The 22,304-nt window shown below is 31.3% G+C and overlaps 1 protein-coding gene and 1 long non-coding RNA gene across 4 annotated transcripts; one reads left to right on the top strand and one right to left on the bottom strand.

The window, feature by feature from the left end:
- The first annotated feature begins 13,535 nt into the window (after nucleotides 1-13,535).
- Nucleotides 13,536-18,514, top strand: LOC104121625 (NAC domain-containing protein 7). Of its 3 annotated transcripts, XM_009633661.4 has the most exons (5): nucleotides 13,537-13,774; nucleotides 14,133-14,288; nucleotides 16,244-16,426; nucleotides 16,623-16,894; nucleotides 17,542-18,514. In XM_009633661.4, the coding sequence occupies exons 3-5, from the start codon at nucleotides 16,267-16,269 to the stop codon at nucleotides 18,097-18,099; spliced, it is 990 nt and encodes a 329-aa protein (XP_009631956.1). In that variant the 5' UTR covers nucleotides 13,537-13,774; nucleotides 14,133-14,288; nucleotides 16,244-16,266; the 3' UTR covers nucleotides 18,100-18,514. The 3 variants fall into 3 exon arrangements, with proteins under 3 accessions (XP_009631957.1, XP_070038844.1, XP_009631956.1); XM_009633662.4 differs by lacking the exon at nucleotides 14,133-14,288 and having other exon boundaries at nucleotides 13,536-13,774; XM_070182743.1 differs by having other exon boundaries at nucleotides 13,536-14,288; nucleotides 16,623-16,898; nucleotides 17,546-18,514.
- Nucleotides 17,767-20,613, bottom strand: LOC117273753 (uncharacterized). Its single transcript, XR_004503772.2, has 2 exons — nucleotides 20,102-20,613; nucleotides 17,767-18,018 (listed from the first exon to the last, which is right to left on the bottom strand). It is a non-coding gene; the product is annotated as an uncharacterized lncRNA (long non-coding RNA).
- Between the last annotated feature and the right edge of the window lie 1,691 nt (nucleotides 20,614-22,304).

Raw genomic sequence — 22,304 nt, 5'->3', positions numbered from 1 at the left:
TGCTCAATTTTCGCTCCTTTTTTTCCTTTTGTTCATTTTCTTTATTTCTTGTTCCTTTTCTAATTTCATTTAATTTTTTTTCCTTTTATTTCCTTTTTTTCTGCATAATCTAATTGTATTCACTTTTTTTGCTCCTTTTCTTTATTCTTTTTTTTCTGTGAAATAATAAAAAGATAACTAATATAGTAAATACTCGTTAACCTTTTTTTAATATAACTGATATAATATATCTTTGTATTACTTTTTCTCATTTTCTTTTTCTGTAGATCTTATTATGTAGATCAATTATAAGAACAACTTATACATTATACCTGTTTTCTTTTCTCTTTTTTTCCTTTTATTTATTTTTTTCTTTTCTAATTTAATTTACTATTATTTTTAAATTATTTTTTCTTTTAATTTTTTTTCCATAATGTAATTAAGCACTTCTTTTTTGCTCCTTATTTTTGTACCTTTTTTTTTTCTTTATTGTTTTCACTACATCAGCAAAAGATAACCGATATAGTACCTTTTTTATATATTAATTATTAGAAAATAACTTATTGTAACATATATTATACCAAAAATAATATATTAGTAGTAGTTGAAGTATATTATTACAATATACTATGATACCCATATGGTATATATCATATACTGTCATGGTATCATAGAGGACTAGTCATTTCTTCAACAAACAAAATACTCATCAGATCTTTATGATACCTACACGGTATATATTACATACTAACATAGTATCATAGAGGCCTGGTTCATTCAGTCCTCTATGATACCCCACATGGTATATATCATATACTGATAGGGTATCATAGAGGTCTGGTAGATTCCTTTCAGAAAGACACCCAGTTCTCTATGATACTAACCTGGTATATATCATATGTTGACATGGAGGACTGGTTCATTCTTTCAAAAAAAAAAGTTATTATTCCTCTATGATACCCATATGGTATATATTATATACTGTCAGGGTATCATACAGTAATAGTTCATTCTCTCAAGAAAATTAGTAGTATATTGTTATAATTAATTATATACTTTTGAATTAATTATTATATACCAATATAACATATAGTATAACATGTTGGTATACAATACAAGTTTGTCTTCTTTGCTAGTTCAACCTAATTTTGGCCGAAATTCCAAAAATCTACTCCAAAAATATCCACCAAATTTACTCAAAATTTAGCCATAGCCTTCAATCAACATTTCGAACATGAGTCAGTACAAATCGAATCAAAACAACTATAAAGTGAGATTTTTCCTATTATTTTCATCGAACTCCATCAAAAATTTATTTAAAAAAAATATTTGCAAGAACCTAGTTGGAAAATTTTTAAAAACAATTATGAAATGGCTTATTTATTACTGTATACTATTATATTAAATCGTATACTATAACAGTATAATGTTGCTATAACCATGACTTTAGCTTTGCACAATAGCATCTAGATGATTCAATAAAATAGCAATCAAAGTATACTATTATGGTATATTGTATACTATTACTACATATTGTTGCAATATATTGCATACTATTACAATATACCATTACAGTATATTGTATACTATAATAGTATACTATTGCAGTATAGCTATATACTCCTACAATATATTGTATACCAAAGCGGCATATTATTTGGTAACCGTGTTCTTCTTCGATTATTACAATATACCGTTGCAGTATATTGTATACTATAATAGTATACTGCTTCAATATAGCTATATACTCCTACAATATATTTTATACCGTAGCGGTATACTATCGAGTAACTATGCTCTTCTTCAATTTTCAGCTGAAAAATTCGATCTCAATCACCTCAAATCAGCTCCAAATGCGATCAAATTTCAGTATGAACTCCCAGAAGGTACTATAAGCAATATTAAATAACACCACTTTCAATCAAACAATAAATCTTTAAAATAAAAATTTTAAATTCAAGAGATTCAAGCCCAACAATGGTAGATATTCAAATACACATAGAAATTCATATTTGGAAAGCTTACTCGAAGGTACTATAAGCAATATTCACCCACTTCAAGTATGATATTAGAATCTTGAAGTTGAGAAATCATAAATTTGGAATTTTAAAAAAAGACTAAGAAAATCTGTAAAATTTTAATTTCAGCAAATAACACAAAAGTGCAAAATCCGAGCAAGCATGAGATTTTGACAAAAAAGTGATGAGATTAAATGAAAAATAATGGCGTCAACTGGATTTCATAGTCTATTAAAAGAAAAAGTTCTGGGATTTTGCACTAAGTGCTCCACTAGATATGAGAAAATAAATCAAAAGGCAAAAGGGAATAGGTAGGCTAGGTAAAATATTTCGGCCGAATAGGTAGTTTTTATAACAAACTTTCATATGGGTAATTACGGGTAATTATTTTGGGTTATGTGGGTATTTAGTATAGATTTCCCATTATTCATCCCTTTTAATGGGCCTTGGGCTTGAGAAGTCCAACTTCAATACCTAAACAAAAGGCCTTCTCTTTAATGGGCCTTAGACTAGTATGGGATTGCGTCCTTCGGGATGACCATGGGCCTTGATGGTGAATACCAAATTGCAATAAATAAACAAATAAATGTCTTTTTTGAATAAAATTTTTAAGATATTTTCTTTTTGGAGTGTTGGCACTAGTGAATCATATGGGAGAATCAATTAGGAGAGACTATATTATTTTCTCCGGATAGTATGCAAAAAGTTGGGGGGGGGGGGGAGGGGAGGGGGAGGATGAAGTTATATTTGTTTTGGGAATCTTACGAAAATGTCCCAAATAACTTCTACCTTACTAACCTCTAGTCATTAATAATAGACTTACCAAAACTAGCCAATCACATACAAAAATTAAAAACCCAAACAAATAAGGATTCTTTCTCTTCAAGAATCACATGCAAAGATCTCCTTACATGTTTTTAAGCGTGATCAGCAGCATTAGATGCAAGACGGAAATGAAATTTCATGGATGAGGTAGCAAACAAGGTGATGAAATACAAAAAAACATATAGAAGATTCCAAAAATCTAAGCAAAAAAGGACCTTTTTCAATGGGTATGGTTGAAATTCATTGAAAACATATAGATGCGTCCCTATATAAAATTTGAGAAAGATTGGAGGTGATTTGAACTGATTTGGTATCAAATTCCTAATTAAAATCGAGTTCAAGAAATTCTTCTGCGACACGTGTATCACGCATGTATCTCATACACAGGTATACATGGATATACATGTGATATACTTTGATACAAATATGACACATATGTGATAATTCGAGTTTTCAATTCAAACCACCTGAAAACTCTACCAAACCATCCTAAAACTCAGATTTAAACTCCTTAAGATATATCCAATCTATTCCAACAACGCCCTCTCAAAGAAAGCAAAAATGTGACTTTTTTTTGCTACAAATAGCTAATTGACTAATATTAATAATATTTTATGAATTAGTTAATTTTTGTACTAACTTACTTATGGACTGACATAACTGGTAATGTTCCTTGTTTTTTTTTTCCCTCAACCCTCTAAATAAGTTATGTGCACATATCTTCACTTATCGATATATAACTAATCGCAAAATAAAATAGGAAAAACAAGCAAACTGAATGCATAAAAGTAATAAAAAAATAAAATGATGATACCAATTTTGGATGTGAATTGGATCGTATGGAAAGAATATTCACAAGAGGAAGGGCATAGAAGGGTGCCATAATCAGAACAGTTGACTTGACTCCTACATTTTAAAAATGATCCTATATACCAAATTCCACTTCCAAGCTCATGATCACTTTATTCATCAATCATTATCCGATTTTAATTACAATTTATCTCTAAGATATGTCTAGTATTGATAACGATCAAAAAGTTTAACTACAATATTTTACATTTAATAATAACTAAACGAAATAAGATACAGTCTCTCTACCAAACAAATTCTTAAAACTTGACTTAATGCTTCTTCCCTTTTTTATAGGTGCAAATATTGGCGGACATCAATATATTATGCCACTATGCCAGAAACTCATATCAATGTTCTTTTTCGGATCTTTTTGACGAAATGTTTTAAAACTGTTAAAAAAATAGATATTATTTCATGTTATAATTAATATAATGTATCGAATATGCGATAAATAAGATGGACAATTTGTTTTATTCTAGATGTTCATCTCTTGTTTGCAAGCTACTGTTTCGTGCTTTATTACTTTGGTTGTTTTTAGTTTGTTACCCTCGAATGATATCCTTTAGCATTTATGATTAATCATGCAAATCAAGAGCAAGATATTCTTTAAGAAAGTATTGCTAATAATGAATACATCATTTTGTTCCAACTTATACTTAAGCGCTTTAATTAACCAATAGCACATTAACTACCCTTTCCACATGCCAATCTTTTTATTACTCAAAGAATTTTCTGTGACTTGGAGCAACGGTAAAGTCGTCGTCTCTCTATGTCCTATAGGTCATGGGTTCAAGCCGTAAAAATAGCTACTAATAATATACTAGAATAGACTATCTGCGTCTCTTCTCCAAACCCTATATGAACGCGGAATACTCTACGATCGGGCTGTCCGTTTTTAAAGAATTTTCTCTTATGTGACATATGAGATCCAAAAAACATACCTCTCTCGTCCCCTCAATTTTGACACCTTAGCCTATATATTATTTGGGTTGAGTTAGCCTCAGTGCCTCACCAGAGATAGACTCTTATTTTAAGGTACTGATTAGAAATGTTTGCTTGGATCAAGAAAATGATCCCAGAGTTGGAGTTGGAGTTGGAGTTGGGTGAAGAAAGGGGCTTTTTCTAGAAAGAAAATAGGGTTTCTAGACTCTTTTACTGTTCTAAATATACTTTCTGTAACAAATGTAGCCACGCTGTGGGATAGAATGGAATGTGATGATAATGATTCTGAGTTCCACTCATCCAACCCTTTATTTGTTCTCATTTCATAATCTTATTATTATTACCATAATTTGCATTATTATATCGACGGGGACGTATAACCAAAACCAGTATATATGTCATCATACCATCTCTAGCTGAAACTTTTCTTAGCAAGTTCTTCCTAAATCTTCCTTGTATCAAACATAACTATAGTATATATTTTGGACAAGTCCGACATAACTAACGTTTAAAACAGAGTAAGAAAATAAACTTATTTGGAAGAGCAATTCCCAAAATTATAACCTAGTACATATCGCTAATAAACTAACTATAACTAACGTTTTACGGTTCGATTGTCAATGCAATAATGAAATTTCAGCTTAGGATTATAACGCGTCTTTAAATGAAAATGCAGTGATAAAAGAAAGTAGAAAATCTAAGATCTTCCATCCATCGCATAAACTTCAGAAACAAGAAAATACTCCAGAGAGTGATGATAAATGCTAGGGGTGTACAAACCGAACCGGAAAACCACACCAAACCGATTAAAAAATCCGACTAGGTTTGGTATTGAGTAAAAAAACTCGAACCAAACCGACATATAAATATATAATTTTTTATATATAATTTAAGATTTTATATAGAATTTTATTTAAAAATATCTAGAAATATTTGAGATCTTCTTATGGGATATAATATTTAATAGAACTATAAAGTGCATTCATTTTTATTTACTTTAAATAATAAATTGTATCACTTTCTTATTATGTGTTATTGAAATGCGTCAATCATCTCTTTGTTCTTTCATATTCATATGTCAAGATTTATTATATGTTTTTCGAACTTGAAGTGGTATTTCGATAATCTAAAATTACATAGAACATATCATTATTTAGGTATCATATTGATTTTTATGTTTAATTATTAAATTTGGTTAACCCTGAAAGCGTACATCAACAAAATATTATTGGTAGACGACTAAGAAAATAAACTATTATGTGTTACTAAAAATAATTCTCCCATAAGATCACTTTAATAGATCATTTTTTTTTTTTTTAGTTTTTAGTAAATATATTCACTTATCAAAATTTTATATATAACTTTAATAATGCAAGATTGAATAATATTCATGTAACATAAAAACCCGAAAAATCCAAAATATCTGACAAAACTGAACCAATCCAAACCGATATAATTAGTTTGGTTTGATTTTGATAAAATCCGAACCAACCCGGTTCATGTATACCCCTAATAAACGCATAATGTCAGTTGGTACGATTTTTTTGTTTGTTTGTGCTTTATCCCTGTTGCTCTTCCAATGATTTGGGTGAATATTTCTTTTAATTCAATTGTGTGGTTGGATATCACAAGAAAAACGATTTGGTATTAATTTCAATCTCTTGGTAGCTAAAAGTTGGACGGTGAACAAAGTTCGATATTAGTAGGTGAAAAAATTGAATATATATATATATATATATAAAAGATGTTGAATATTTTTAGTGTATGACATTTTTGGAAAAAAGATTATATGGCACAAAGTGAATAATATTATATTACATTAATGTATCCTTGGATTGATTGATCTCAACAAATTGGCTCTTAAAGCGAAGTTTCTTTTTGTTAGTATCTTTCTTACATTACCCTTGGGTGGGGGTTAAAGAATGTTAGACAAAAAGTGACTAAATTGAAAGAACGAAACTAGTTTAAAACGCCAAGTAAAAAAGAAAAAGCGAACACCTTTCGACACAAAAGAAAGCAAGGATTGTCTCTTGGCGTGAGATGTCTGAGTTGTTTTTCTGGAATACCAAATAAAGAAATGGTCACGTGTCAAATATAATCTTTCACAAGAGTTAAATGATACTCAGTCCTTATGAAACAATGATATAAAATTAGGCAAATGTCTGATGAATTATTGTCCGCTCCACCATGTCACGCATGTTACTCTTAATACCCATGCTTTTGTTCTGCATCAATATAATGTTAATTACTTGCAAATTTCCACGACTCGCATACGTTAAGTAAAACTGAATTTTGGAAAATCGATCTTGTTTATCCATGTTTGACTGACGAGTAGATACGTTTAGTAGTTGACTATTGTACTCTCGAGTCAGATTACTAGTAGTATGAGTTAAAATACATTACAGTCATCAACTACAAATGATAGTGCTGAAAAATATTGAACTATTTTAGTGTTTTACCATTAAAAATTGCTAGTAACTTTAGTTGAATGCAGTGTATATATATCAGAAAAGAACTTACAGTTGATACATAACATCATTGCAGGTCAAAAGTTTGAAGCAAGAAAATTGACCAGAGGAAAAAAGAAAGCAACAATGTATATCCTAGCTATTCATAAAAAATGTATAGTCAATTTAAGATACTTGAACGCCGTTAATGATGTAGAACAAAATATCTTGACTTAACTATAGTTCTTGAATTTAGTATTAGTTGGGCTTGCAAAGTACCATTATGAATACGTACAAGTTCAAAATTCTTTGGTATAAAAAGAAAATGTATACTTAAAAGTACCGTAATGAATACTCATTATTTGATCTTTTCTTTTTCGTTTCATATTTGATTAGTGTTGGCACTCAAGAGTGAAGTGTTTTCATACCCAAAGCTGAATGCACAAGAACTTTTGTTTTAGGGGTCTGTTTCAAAACAAGATTATCCGGATTAATTCTGAGATTATAATCAGGATTTTTAGTTATACAGATATTAACTATTATCAATAACCAAACAGTGGATAAATATAATCGCAAGTTTAATTTAATATAATATATGCTGGAATTAGGGAAACAGCCCTTAACTTTACATATATACTACTAATATTAGTATTCATCTTAACCAAAAAAAAATACTTTTGTTGTTTTTATAATTTTTAACAATACATAAGGGGAGGGAGAGGGGAAAGGGATTCTGTGTTCTGTTATTTCTTGAACGAGACGAAGAATAAGTGAATATGGTATAAAACACTATATAGCATATTTTACCATCTACAAATATGGCCCTAATAGTTAACCAACTTTAAGTTCTGTTCCAAAATAAAAAGGTGGGAAGACAATGTACTATTAATACATTTAGATGAAATTTGAAGGGATTATGTTGATTTACTCTACTTAAAAATCGTAATGGAGCTGAACAGAAGGGGCCTTTTTCCTGCATTGTTCTGCTATCTCCCGCTTTACTTTTTTTCTTTTTTTTTTTCATCTTGATCTACCCTGTCCAATTAACTTAAAACTTTTTCTAAATTTGTTTTTCATTTTTTTTACTTCCTTACTCGCTTATCTTCGCTGCATTCAATTATTGCTATTTCGTGTGCTTTTATCAAATTATTTGTTTCTTGTCCTGTAATTTCTTTTTTCAAAAATAAATGACCCCCCCCCCCCCGCCAAAACTAGAGTAACCTTGCAATGCTTTAGGTTAAAATATTTCATAAGCTGGATATAAAATACCCCCCCCCCCCCCCCCCAAGGTATAGAAAAGGGCAAATGGGGGAGAAGGAGAGAGAACAAGAACTATTAATAGCCAAAAGTTGGTATAGAGTCGTCTTTCTTGATGTATGCCATTGGCCCTAAAATAATTATAAGGCGAAAAATGTAGAAAATTGTTTTGGAAACGTATTGGCTACTTGTGTCTCCACATTGCCTAAGCTTTACTCCATAGTATTGTCCTTACCCCTTACAGGTAACTAACCTACACTTCCAAAGGGCAAGTCCTTTTTCTACTTTTTGACTTCTCATTCTTCAATTATACATATATATTAATATCATGATGATTATATTACATATATATAATAATAATAATCATAGTTCAAGTTAAAACTTTTAACCATGGGCGAGTCATTGTTCTTAATTTACAACGACCTCTACTTCTATGTAATTCTATTTGCCGATGATCATAAACTTTCTTCTCTCAAAAAGAGTAAGAGTGAAGCATACTTCGGAATTACAATGAAACTTTTAAACTCTTTTCCTTTTGCAATTTCCTTTTGGCACATTTGTACTTGTCCACCCTCTTCCTAGTTGAAACGTGGGGAGCCAAAACAATTATGTGTCTATTTCAGTAATCATTAAAGATGGCTCCACTACCTCTACCATTTTTAGCCCCATCCCTTTCCTCTAATTAAGATTTAAGTAATTTATAATCTAATTATGCGCATTGCATCATTATTTTTACCAAGATATAATCTTGATGATTGGAAATTAAGGTGCTCCAATATTAATACTTTTGTTGGGTGTGCGAACAAACTCCCATATTGGCAGCTGAAAAGATTGGGAGCCTACATATAAGGTGTAGGAATCTCTTAATGGTGTGAGACCTTTTGGGAAAAACCGTGCGGATTTGGATCAAAACAGACAATATCACACTATGCTAAGAGTGTATTTAGGTTTTATTAGCCCAACAACATTTTTAAAAGTTAAGTAATAAGTCCATACTTCTAGATAATTTTGCACAAGTAAACAACGGTAACCCTCTTTCTCTCATTAAAATCATTCTCATTACTTGATTGAAGCACGCCTTAAATGAAAGTTTAAATCCCTCCCTTGTCACCTTGAGAAGTGTCACTTAATTAGAGGCTAAAACTTTTAAGAAAGAACGCAATAAGCTAAGGAAAGGGGAAAAAAAAAGAGTAAGTTCGATCACAAGTCGTGAGGTAAAGTAGTATTTTCACGGTAATATATACTTGGCACCTGGAAAAATTGCCACTTAATTTAGTACACATATGAGATTGCAATTGTTATGTATTAATTTAAGCCCATGATATCATTTGACTCTTCACTCTTTGTCCCCATTAAATACACCATATACCTCGCCATTTTATGTTCCTTAAATGATGTATTGCTACGTATATTAGCTTGTGTATAAAATTAACTTAACAAATCAATTTTTCTATAATAACTATCCTTTAATTATAGTAACATTTCATTGTAATAGTCATATTCTTTTGGAACCAATTATTCATATTATATTATAATATATATTTTCTATAATAGCACTTTATTATAACAATCAAAAATATTAAACAAATTAAGATGTTATAGAAAAGTTTGGTTATAGCATAAAATAATATAAAAGAGCCAAGGTTATTTTCTCACTTTTCAAGGAGTGGTGATAAATTTTCATAATTAATTCATTTTTTCAACCTTCATTGTGCCAAAGTTACATGACTACGTATACATACAATGATAGAAATCAAAATGATTAAAGTAAAACTACAAGAGTTCTTTTTGTGTAAATGTACTTATCATCTTTTGCTGCATGTATCACATTAACTTGCCAAAATAGTGTTACTGTAGCACACCATGACATAAATACAATGATGTTCCATAATTTTATAAATGCATTTACGTGTGATGTAGTCATGCAAGAATCAAGTAAGAAAATTACCTAGTTAATTGTCCTATTGAAATGGTGTAACTTTTCCACTTCTAACTTAATTAATTAAAGTGGCTTAAAAAGTAAAACAAAAAGGGCGTATTTAAATTATAGTGAAGCTTTCATACAAGAAATTAAATCTCAGAACGGGCTGCCAAATAAGCGATGGTAGGTTGGCCTGATGACCATTGTATAACGTCTGTAACTTTTGCTTCACTTCTATACTAAAAAAAACTTGAGAAAAACCTTAGTTTAACTCTGATTCATGAGCAAAGAAAACTAGAAAACTATAGGGAAGGATCTTTAATTATATGAAATGGCCTTTTCTCCTCAACCACAGGCGGAGAACAGGCCCTTTTAACAGCTAAAGTGAAGGGTTGGGTATTAACTAATAGGCACGCACAAGCACTTGTGATTATTTATTTTAACATTATGTAGGTACACTTGTCACCATGTTAACATACACCTTTGTCTTCTTTTTGCATATTTAATAAGTCAATTATGTAATACCAATAACATAACAGAGAGATCCGGATTCAAACATTTAAAATTCTTAGCATCGAATCCATTATACTTTTAAAATGATGAATTCAGACCTTCTACTTGTTGCAATTTGAATGAATCTTTTAATATAAATTCATGCATATATAATGGATTCAGACCTTCACCTTCTGCTTGTTTCAATTTGAATGAATCTTTTAATCTAAATTTGTGTATATTTCTGCATCGAAAATACTTGGTTCAGCCCAGTGCAGCAATGTCGTATCCGCCTCTGCCTTCAAATCACATTCAAACTCATATATAACACCTAATTCTAACTATTTGAGGCCTTATAATTTAGAAATAAATTTAATTTACATTACTGATAATATAAAACAAATTATGTTGTTAACACAATTTAACATATTGTAGCAGGTTATTGCTCTATTTCTTCAGATTACCATACCCATTTCGAAGAATTACTCATTGTTATATTAATTTATACTGATGGTGTAAAATTATACTCTTACTTAGGAATAATATAAATAAATAAATAATGAACTACTTTAGGGGAGTAGTTAAAGCAATTCCTGTTGGAAGATAAGGTTGTGGGACAGTCATCCACAAAAACAAAGCCAGGTTTGTGAGCTTAATGATCAAGGATTAACCCACGCCGAACCATTAACTGCCGCCACGTAAGTAAGTAACCCCAAAATATACAGCCATCATTCCGTTACAAAGGGACCCACTCTCCACCGTTACGGCCCCACACATTGGCTGACCTAAAGCTGTTTCTGCCTAGCTGGATTATTTTTATTTATAATTTTAATTTTCAATTTTTGTTTTTTAATTTGTTTTGTTTTTGTTTTTGGAGAAGAGTCTCTTTCAAAGTTGTATTGGGTCGGTCTGTATGGTATGGTCCTTTGGGGAAAAAGAAATGTTATTAAATTGTAGACCCAACCAACCAGAGGAAGCGTGAAGTTGCATTTTATTTCACGTTTTAGCATTTTATAATGTTAAACCTCACGAAAGCTTTCTTTTATTTTCATAGTAGTAACTTTTTGCACTCTTTTATTTATAGTTTTCTTTATGGTGTTTAATTATTATTGCGCAGAAAAAGTCAAGAGTATTGTAATTGAGAAAGGGGCTTGAGCTCAGTTCACTTTTTGGTTGTGTTTGCACTTAAGGATGAACAATATAGAGCCCGTAATGGAAGACCATTGCAAAAGCTAACCTTTTTAAAAAAAATATATTTCAATTTTCATTTGAATGTCTGTACTCGTTTTTTTAGTCTAACTAATTCGGATTCGCTTCTCAAGTTCATAAATGGGATAAAACCTCCATGGACATAATTATTTTCATTCTCAAAACTCGAACCTGAAAACTCTCTAATTAAGAGTTGATAAATCGTATCTATCCCACCATAATCCTTGGTGGTCAGTTTTCTTTTTTATTAATACAGGAAAGTTATATATTATAATTTTGATGGTTAGCTTTCAGTTGTATCATGTATGCACAACTAACCTTAAAACTTAAACGCGGCTGTTTGTTTCAGAAAGGAGGAAATTGATTAAATAAAAAATACAAGAAAAATGTATCGTTTCTAATGGGTGACATTTAAAAATCATACTGGAAAGGCATGAAAAAAAACTAAATTTAAAATCATACACAAGATAATATCTTTTTTAGTCCCTTCCAACAATTACAGTTCAAAAAGAAGAACAAGAGACTGCAATGCCATTACCAAAGTGGTCGCGTATTAACAAGTGGAGTTACTACATTGGATCATACATCTATAATTTTCGATTCTCATTCTCAAGCCCAGCCCTCCATGGAAAAAGATTAAGATTATTAAAAAGTAGAGTATCGATTAGTTTATAGCATTAAATACTGATCCCGGTAAATTCTTTAGGGAAGACAAAAACTATAACAAGGAGATAAAAAAAAGTTGTAGAAACTGTACCTGGAATTCAAACTTAGGACTTAAAATAAATATTTTGTGTCAACTTTATCACTACACTAGAATTTTTTATTATGAAAAGGAAATTCAACAATTTAATTATATACCTATATGTCTTTAAGTTAAGGAAATATAATTGGACTCTAGCCTTTGAGCCATGTAGACTCACGCGATCCTGCTGAAAATTAGGCTTTTTAGAACCCTAATAGACTCACTCAACACTCTCTAAAACTCAGAAATATTTCAAATGAGTTAATAAAAAAGTTTTTCCGCCTTTTAATAAAAAATATTTTTCATGTATTTTTTGTGTGATTGTCAGAAATTAACTCATTCCTTCGTACTTAACGCATCCTAAGTACGTAGAGACTCCAAGTGGTCAAATTACTCACTCCGGTTTATGTGAATCTATTTCCTTTTTGGTCCGTTCCAAAAAGAATGATCCCTTTCTAAATTTGGAAACAATTTTGCTTAAACTTACAATTTTACCTTTAATGAGAAACTTTTATTACCACACAAATACTCTGGGCCCTTTTTGAATTGTTTAGGACCACAAATTCCAAAAATCTTCATTTTTCCTTAAACTCCGTATCTAGTCAAATAGGTTCACATAAATTGGAACGGAGGGAATAGTTAGTAACTTTTTTTCGGCAGGAAGTGTTTCTTCTTCCTCTTCAACCCTTTACAATTATGGGGTAAATGGTGTGCATATTTGATAAAATGATTATGTTACCAACAACACAAATTTTATAACCTAACAAATAAGATAAACAAATACATCCTCTTTTTGGTCGGGTGTGTTGTCTTATGGTCTATGGAGTCTTCCCTTTAAGAAGGCTTAGCAAATATGCCCTCAGCTTTCTGACGTTCACTCTCTCTCTCTCTCTCAATCTAGCTCTTTGATCAAAGAAAAAATACAAAAAGCGTGAAAGTACAAAAGCTTTTTAAAAAAAAATATATTTTTTGTCTCCATCGCTAACTGGTGGTGGTGGAGAAACCAGTGTGCTTCAGCCTCAGCCACCATTTTTTCCGCCTCCCAAATCTTTTTGCAATGATCTTAGCTTTCTGTTCAAGAGATAAGGTGATAGAAAATATATAGTAGTAGTAATTGCTTTTATATATAGAGAAAGGAAGAAGAAAAGAAAGAAAAAAGAATGATCTATCATATATAGGACCTTTACATTCTCGTTTGCATATTTTTCAGTCATTCTTTTGAAACCCTATTGTTTCTAGCTCATCTTTTTCTTTCCTCTTCAGGAATAAAAAGGTGTTTGTTTTTCTTCCCCTTTTTCATCTGCTCTTACTTTTCTTTGGGATCTGATCATTTTATGAGGACCATAAGGTTTTATGAGAGTTAGAGTTATTCAATTCCCGAGGTGGGAATTAGTATAAAGATATAAAAACCTCTCAAACATTGCTTCTCTTTTTGTCTGCTTCAGTGTATTTATTCAGAAGTTGAAATAGAGTGGAGGCAAAAACAACCATTTTCTACATATCCCTTTATAGTGAGTTGGATTATATTGATCTGAAATCTGAATAGAAGAGTTGAAAGAATCAGATCAAGGGAAGAACAACTCTAGAGGATCATTATAAAGGTTGTTTAGTTATCTTCTCATTTTCTTCTTCTTTGATCACTTTTTTCATAGTCTTGTAATTGTGTCTCAAAAATATTTAAAACTTCTTGTTTTCATCAAATACTTATTCAATACCTAGATTTTATTTATCCCTCCTTTTTCTTGATCTTCTTCTTTTTGCAATTTCAAATTTCTAAACAAGTGTTAGAAAAATAAAGTAGAAATAGACAAAAAATTTAGGATAGATGTGCATTTGTGCTGGGATATATATTTAGGTGCATGCTTTTGAATAATTAGCACTATTTTGATGCTAATAAGCTTCTTATTGTTGCACTTCTTTGAGAAAGTGTGGTTTTTACGTTGGTTATAGTTGAACAAAGTAAAGGTATTTTTTTAAAATTTGATTACACAGTATTTTACTTTATGAGTGGAGGAAACATTATACTTATTGTACTTGTTTCATTCAGGGTTCATGCCTCAGGCTAAAGCAAACTTGAGTAGTTTTAGCCACATCCATCTTCAAGTGATTAGAGCTCTCATGCTTTTATCCCCACAAAAGTTGACAAAACAAAACTCCTCGACATACATCATTTACATTAGTGTTTGTTTTCAACATACGTGTTTACTTACTAATTTACGTAGGAAAACTTTTTTTTTGCTTTGTTTTTTCTTCATTTGTGTTTTTTCAATTTGGATTTTTACTGTCATAGATTCATGGTGATTTATAAGTATAGTTAAAATTTGTTTTTACTTTTTGTATTTTTAGGGCTTGATATCCGGTGTTAAATAGGAAACTCAGTGTAGATATATTATGGGAGTCATCTTTAAGTTTTCTACGGTTTATCACCATTGAATATCTTTTGTTTTTCACCTGTTACTAGCTAGTTTAATGCAAGGATGCATATCTAGTATATATATGTTAAGACGATGATACTAAAAAAAAACCCTTAAATTATCATATTATTCCACTTTGATATAATAAAGCATGCGTTAGTTTCTTTTGATTTTGAAGTTTGGTCTAAAATATGTGGAAAAAGATAATTTTAGTGTCCCCTTTATCCAATCATATGCTTTCTCAGTATAACCCAAATTCTTTCTTCTTCTCCTGCTGCTCTTGTTTTTAACTTATTTTTTCATCTTTATGGAGTACAATAAAATACAATGCATGGAACTATTGTAACATTAAAAGACTGAAATAATATATCGAAATTCATTTTTGAAATTGTCAAACTTAGGCTTGAACTTTTATATTCCCCCTTCCTTCTCCGAGATGCAATCTTTTGTTTCAGTTGTATATGAATACTTCTAGGAAAATCCTTATGTATGAGCATTTGCTATAGAATCCTACGGATGAAACTGTTTAATTTTAATTTAATCAACAATTCCCCTAGCTAAAATTGAAGAAGAAAAACAAATTAATTAACTGTACAAAAACTTAAAAAGTACTAACTCATGAAGGATATTCCATGAGTTTTTTGAAAGAATATTATCACACATGGATGCACATTGAAACTTTAAAATGGACAATCTTCTCCATAAGCTGTGGAATTTATGTAATTCTATTCTTGACTTTTCATGTCTATGTTGTTAATCTTAAAGCATGACTTTTTGCTTGAAAACTGTTATTTAATTTTCAAACAACGATGTGAGTTGATGTTTGAGCCCTAGTTTTGATATTTTTAGGAAATCTATCTGAATCCTAGATGTTATGTTCGTTTGTCTACTTGTTCTCAATTTCATCACTTATGGATTGAAAATATGACATGTATGTATCAATTTGTAATTTTCCATTGCCCTTTTCCCTTTGAATACAGTGTACTATAATTTCGTTACATTTGTATTTCTTTGAAGCTTAAAATATGTGATATACAGTTATAAGCTTTCCTATTAAAGCCCGATAAGAATAAAACAAAATCTTCAGTTTAATTTGCCTTAGAGATTTTGAAGCTAATATTGCTATGTTCACTCTAATGCAGGTCTTGATTTGTGGAGGAAAGACATGAATTCCTTTACACATGTTCCTCCGGGTTTTAGATTCCACCCCACAGATGAAGAATTAGTTGATTATTATCTCAGAAAAAAGATTGCTTCAAAAAGAATCGACCTTGATGTTATTAAGGAAATTGACCTTTATAAAATCGAGCCATGGGATCTTCAAGGTAGTTACTAATTATGTTGCTCGGACCGGATGCGTGTCGGATCCTCAAAAAGCAGTGCATTTTTGGAGGATCCGACGTTGGAGGATCCGACGCGGGTGCCGCAAAATTTTAGAGAGTCCGAGGAACATAAGTTACTAATATACATAACCCTTGATAAAATGGTCTTGTACTTACTATTTTTATTTGATTTTATCAGAACTGTGCAAGATAGGAACTGAGGAGCAGAGTGATTGGTACTTCTTTAGTCATAAAGACAAGAAATATCCAACTGGAACTCGCACAAATAGAGCTACAAAAGCAGGATTTTGGAAAGCTACTGGAAGAGATAAGGCTATTTATCGTAAGCACATTTTGATTGGAATGAGAAAAACCTTGGTATTTTATAAAGGCCGAGCACCAAATGGACAAAAATCCGATTGGATAATGCATGAGTACAGACTTGAAACAAATGAGAATGGCACTACTCAGGCAAGTATTCTAAACCAAAATACTTGTTAAATCTTGATCACATGCAACCTATCAAAACTATCTCAATTATATTGAAGAAATCTTTAATTATGAAGATTTAATTTCTTCCCCTTGTTACATTTCTCTGGATTAACTACAGAAATGTTTGCTATAGAAAATGAGGGCCAGTTCTAAGTTTATCAAAGTCGGAAAAAACACCCTCATTTTCTTCAATTGATTAAAGGAGATCATTATAATTAAGTTTTGTGCTTTCCTTGACTAGAATCGGTCTTCAGATTTTTTAGGCAGTCAAATAGTTAAGATGCTTCTAACAATCATTCCCTTCCCAATTTTGCTCGGAATGCATTTATAACTAATGTCTCAAGAACCATAAGAACATAATGCTACTATTATCAAAAAGGAAATTATTATCTCTAGAGCTTAAATTATATAAGAAATCTGTACACTTTTAGGATAATTTAACAGGTTATAATAATAGGTTATTAATTTAATTTTTAGGTTACCGTATCATGCTTAATATGGAGAATTACCTGTTGTTATAATCAACTGAACCCTAATATATAGTGTAAAATTTACTTACATTGTTAGTGTGCAGAACATAAACTCTATATCCTAACATTATGCTATCGATGATATTTCACCTGCAGGAAGAAGGTTGGGCAGTGTGTAGAGTATTCAAGAAAAAATTAGCAACAACAATGAGGAGAGAAGGAGAGCACGAGTCACTATGTTGGTATAACGATGACCAAGTTTCTAATTTCATGCCAGATTTCGACTCTCCACGTCGTTTTCCAAATCCATATTCTGCAACTGCATACCACAATCCTCACTTAGCTTACACCAATAATATGCAGCAGCCTCCTAATGATGCATTTCTCCAACTTCCTCAATTAGAGTCACCCAAAGTACCTCAATCTTATGGAAGCAATTTGAATCAAATGGTACTGCCCAACTCAATTTATAACCCTAATAACAACTATGATCATCAAGCAGTGGATCAAGTGACCGATTGGCGAGTACTCGATAAGTTTGTTGCATCTCAATTAAGTCAAGAAGATGGCTGCAGCAAAATGGAGACATCTGCTGTTGCTTGCTCTAGCTCTCCAGCTTCTGAACAAATGAATCTGCAGCTTCAAAATGATTTTAAGAGTCAAGAAATGGCTTCAGAACTTGCCTCAAGTTCCCAAGTTGATCTCTGGAAGTAATGTCACTCTATAAGTATATGCTAAATCATAGAAAATATATGATGCTTGGACTTAATATTCTTAATTGCCTCAGTTTCTGTACATAATAAAACTCAAATTAAATGTGATGTATTAATGGTCGGCATCCTGCTAAAAGTTTGTATGTTCTATACGAGGCAACCAGTATTTAAAAGGAAAAAAAAACTAAAGAGGACTTTCTAATACGTATATAAATTTGTATTCTGAAGACAAAAGTAAGCTGTCCCTGATCTTCTGGCATTTCTGGGATGTTGGATAATGTATTTTCATTAGTGCAGCACTCATATTGCTCTACTACGTACTTTCTTTTTTACAAAAAAGATTAGTTTGGACCATTCTTGATTTGGTGTATCATTCTTGTACACAAGTTATGATAATAGTTTTTGTATCTTTCCAATTTTATCGATGTCTCTAAAGGGGCCACATTGTTCTACTTATGAAATTGAGTGATCTCGAAAAATCTTTGTGTGATATATATACATGAGCCAAAGGTTTATCGAAAAAAGCCTATCTATCTTCACAAGGTAGGAGTACGGTCTGAGTAAGCTCCTCAATTGTGAGACCGCACTGTGTATGTTGTTCTTGTTGTTGTTGGATTGAAAGGTTAACAATGCATCTTTTTCCACCACAACCGCAAAAATTTAGATGAACATCTCCAGCTGATGGAACTAAAGAATTTGTTGGGAAATACTAAGCTGACAATGAGAACCTCCCGTTTAGTCTAATCCAAAGAAGAAATTGATCCTGATGACATTTCTAAGTAATAATTCTAAGTCACTTTTGGTTGTAGAGGTAAGGTCCATGTCTCCCTCTACTTTGTACTATTTTGCTTATATATAGACATGGTAGGGGTCTTGCCTAACCCCCAAACCAAAGGCTCTAGCCTGAAGGTGATGGCTTCAAATAAAAATAAAAAAGTCTCTGCTCTCTCTTTAACTGCAAAAGGTTTCTATAAGCTGATCAAACTAGGTGCACAGAAGGTTGTAATATCATTAAGCTTTTTCATAATGCTTTTAGCATGAAGGTTGAAATACATTAAACTAAATGCAAAAAGACAAAGTTGTACTCCTATAAGGAGTGTACTAGGTCTATACCCCTAGAAATCCACTTGGGAGAAAGAAGCTTAATATAATGTTCCCTCAGTTCTCTTTACATCTGATTTCAAGATTCAAAGTTGAAAATCTAACAGCATAAATCTATTGTCGATTTCAACTCAAAGAGAAGCGTGAGGTCCGCTGTTCGAGTCTCACTGTCGCCCATTTTTCAAAAAAGGAATGTGTATTGAAGACAAATTAAATAAATAAAGGTATATTATGTCAAATAATTTAACCTTTAAATGAGATGGTTACACACTTAAGTATGATATATATATAACTGAACCTCTAGATGAGAAAGTTCTTAGGAGGTCCGATAACAAAAGTATTTTGCTAGTCGTCATATGATATTGATTCAAATAAATGTAATAGGTCGCAAACTTGATGTCAGTTCAAAGAATATCCTTTAGTAAATGCATGGTTATCCACCTTAATAAGGAGTAAAGCTTCTTAATACAGCTTAATTCTAAACTGCATTAGAAAATTCTTCCTATTAATTATGAGTAACTTATAAGGTTATGTCCAGTTTTCACATAAACTGATAAAAGCCAGCTTGCTAGTCTTAGGTAGATCATGAAGAAAGTTTATAACTGTTACTCCGCAAGCATAATTAAAACTAAACGGATATAAACTAATTAAGCTAAAGTCTGAGGTCCAGAATATTCCCTAAGAAACCTTGGCTAACCCTCTATATTAGCATTAATGACCAAACTTGAAGTCTACTTCAGACGCAAAGCCACTCAAACTTTCTTTGATCAGTTTGTCCTACCTTGAAGTTTAAGTATAGTTGCATAATAAAAATTAATCAAAAGAAAATGAAGCTAACAGAATTAAACTTAAAACATGAATTCCCAGTAAGTTATTGCTTCAAGTTTCATAATTCAGCTCACCTTTCTCTTTGATTTGAAGCCATTGCTGCCAAGCTAGAAGCTCTATGCCTAGAAGAAAAGCTTTATAATAGGAAGCTATTTAGAAAAAAATATGGCTTCCTAGGTTAAGGTAGACGTAGAACAGTAGATGAGTTTGTATTCTAAGAATATTAAGGTGGAAGAAGGTGGACAGGCAGAAGTGTACAAGTTGGTGTGTAGAATTTAATTTTCAGTTGGTTTTAAATACTTAAAGAAAGTGGATAAGAAAGAAAAGAATGAACACAGAATTTCATAACATAATTATGCAATTAGAAGTAGAAATGAAGGACGATGTCTTTTTCTTTTTGAGGCAGTTATTAAACTTAATCATGCGTTTTTACTTTGCTGTGGTTGAAATTGAACTCAAATATAGACAGTCCCTTTCAAGCAATGCCAATTTTACAGAAGACATCATTATTGAGCGTGCTTTCGTGGTCTCATAATTAACCATTTCTAATGCACTCTGATAGAGAAGGCCAAGGTATTGGGATGGGAGGAGATGGAGTATATATATTAACCAAAATAAAATTAATTACCATTTCTTTTTGTTTTCACTTTACGGTAGTAATAAATCTGTCTTTATTTTTTAGATTACTAATCTCATTTATTATGAATGGTCACTTGTAATTATTATTTAGTTGATAGGATAGTATAAAATAAATTATGTAAGTAAACGATAAACTAACTAATTCACCATTTTTTTATTTGGGACTGAATCCCCGTAATTTTTTTTGTGTTTCGAGACGAAAAATAGACTTCTGAGACCTAATGGAAATTATGGAAGGGATTGAGCAGGGCATGTGCAGGTCATGTTTGAGTCTATAATTAGGGTTTATATCGATTGTTTTTTGGCACTCTTATGTTGTTTTGAGGACTAAGGAATATAATAAGATTAGCATTGACCCAATTATTAATATTCCATGTGATGGACCATCATTTGGACGTGAACTTTTTACACCCTAGATCCCAGACCATCACTGTCCCAAAAGACAAAAATTGGCCCTTAGTAGTCAATGTATTGTCTTAACTTAGAATTCCAACTTCTTTTTCCTGTATTAAGTAATTAATAAAGTACACAACTAGTGCTTATTCTATGTTTATACTCCACTAATTTGATGCACTCATAGGATCTTGGAATACTTGCTTTGACTTCCTCGATTTTCATTTCTTAAGTCCCGTAAATTTAAATATTGTCCTATCCTAGAAAGTATAGAGTTCTGCTATCCTACTTCTAAAAAAGTTTGAAGCAGTGGTTTTCTCAAGAAAACGTTTAAATCTATGTTTTTGAACCTTTTGGATGAATAAACTAAAGTACAAAAGAAAAAAAAGAAAAAAAAGAATTATAGTTCCCGAGGGAGTAGTTTGATCTCTTGATAAAGTTGTACGCGGGCGACCGGGCGTCAAGCGTTGAGAGGCGGATTCAGGAGTTAAACTTTATAGGTTTAATTAACTTTTACGATTTTAGTATTGGACCCATTATATTTTTAAAGGTATGGATTCATATCTACTATTTTTATAATTTTAATAAATTTGTACACATAATTTTTTTTAACTCCACATCCAAAGTTGTGGATTTTTTTTAATCTTAACATTGCAAGTGTCACTAGTTATGAATTTAGTTAAACCCATCACTAGCACACTATATTCGCCCGTGTTCAGGGCGTGGCATATGTGAGTGGTCAACTATTGTTATAAATCTGTATTGATATAATAAATAATTAAACCATTAAAATTTTTGAAATATATAAACAAAACAGAAAGTTAGAAATACTTGTTTAACGAAATAAATTCTGAAAAAACAGTATAGGAATAAATCGAGCCCACTGAATACACAGTGTGTCCTTAAGAAAATTATTCCCATCAAGTACCCGAGGTGCTAGAATATATCCTCCTAGGATAGAACGATTTAACTCACCGGAGTGTTGGTACCAAAAACGCCGGTGAACAGCGAGTCACTCGAAGGCTGTAAAACACACTGGAATTTTTGTGCAGAAGAAGAAGAAGAAGAAGATCAGAAAATTTCATAAGGAAAGATTCTACGATTCAAAGTATATTTATAGAGTTGTTGGCATTGTTTCTGAAAAGGTTTGCAACCTTTCAGAAACAACATTGAATTTTTCGTTAATTATTTAATTAATTAATTAAATAATTAAAAGGAATTTTGTCCAAAAAGATTAATCAATCA

This window comes from Nicotiana tomentosiformis, chromosome 8 (assembly GCF_000390325.3).
Source record: "Nicotiana tomentosiformis chromosome 8, ASM39032v3, whole genome shotgun sequence".
Taxonomy (NCBI): Eukaryota; Viridiplantae; Streptophyta; class Magnoliopsida; order Solanales; family Solanaceae; genus Nicotiana; species Nicotiana tomentosiformis.
Note: the sequence above shows the minus strand (reverse complement) of the source record. Positions and strands in the feature narration are given on the sequence as shown.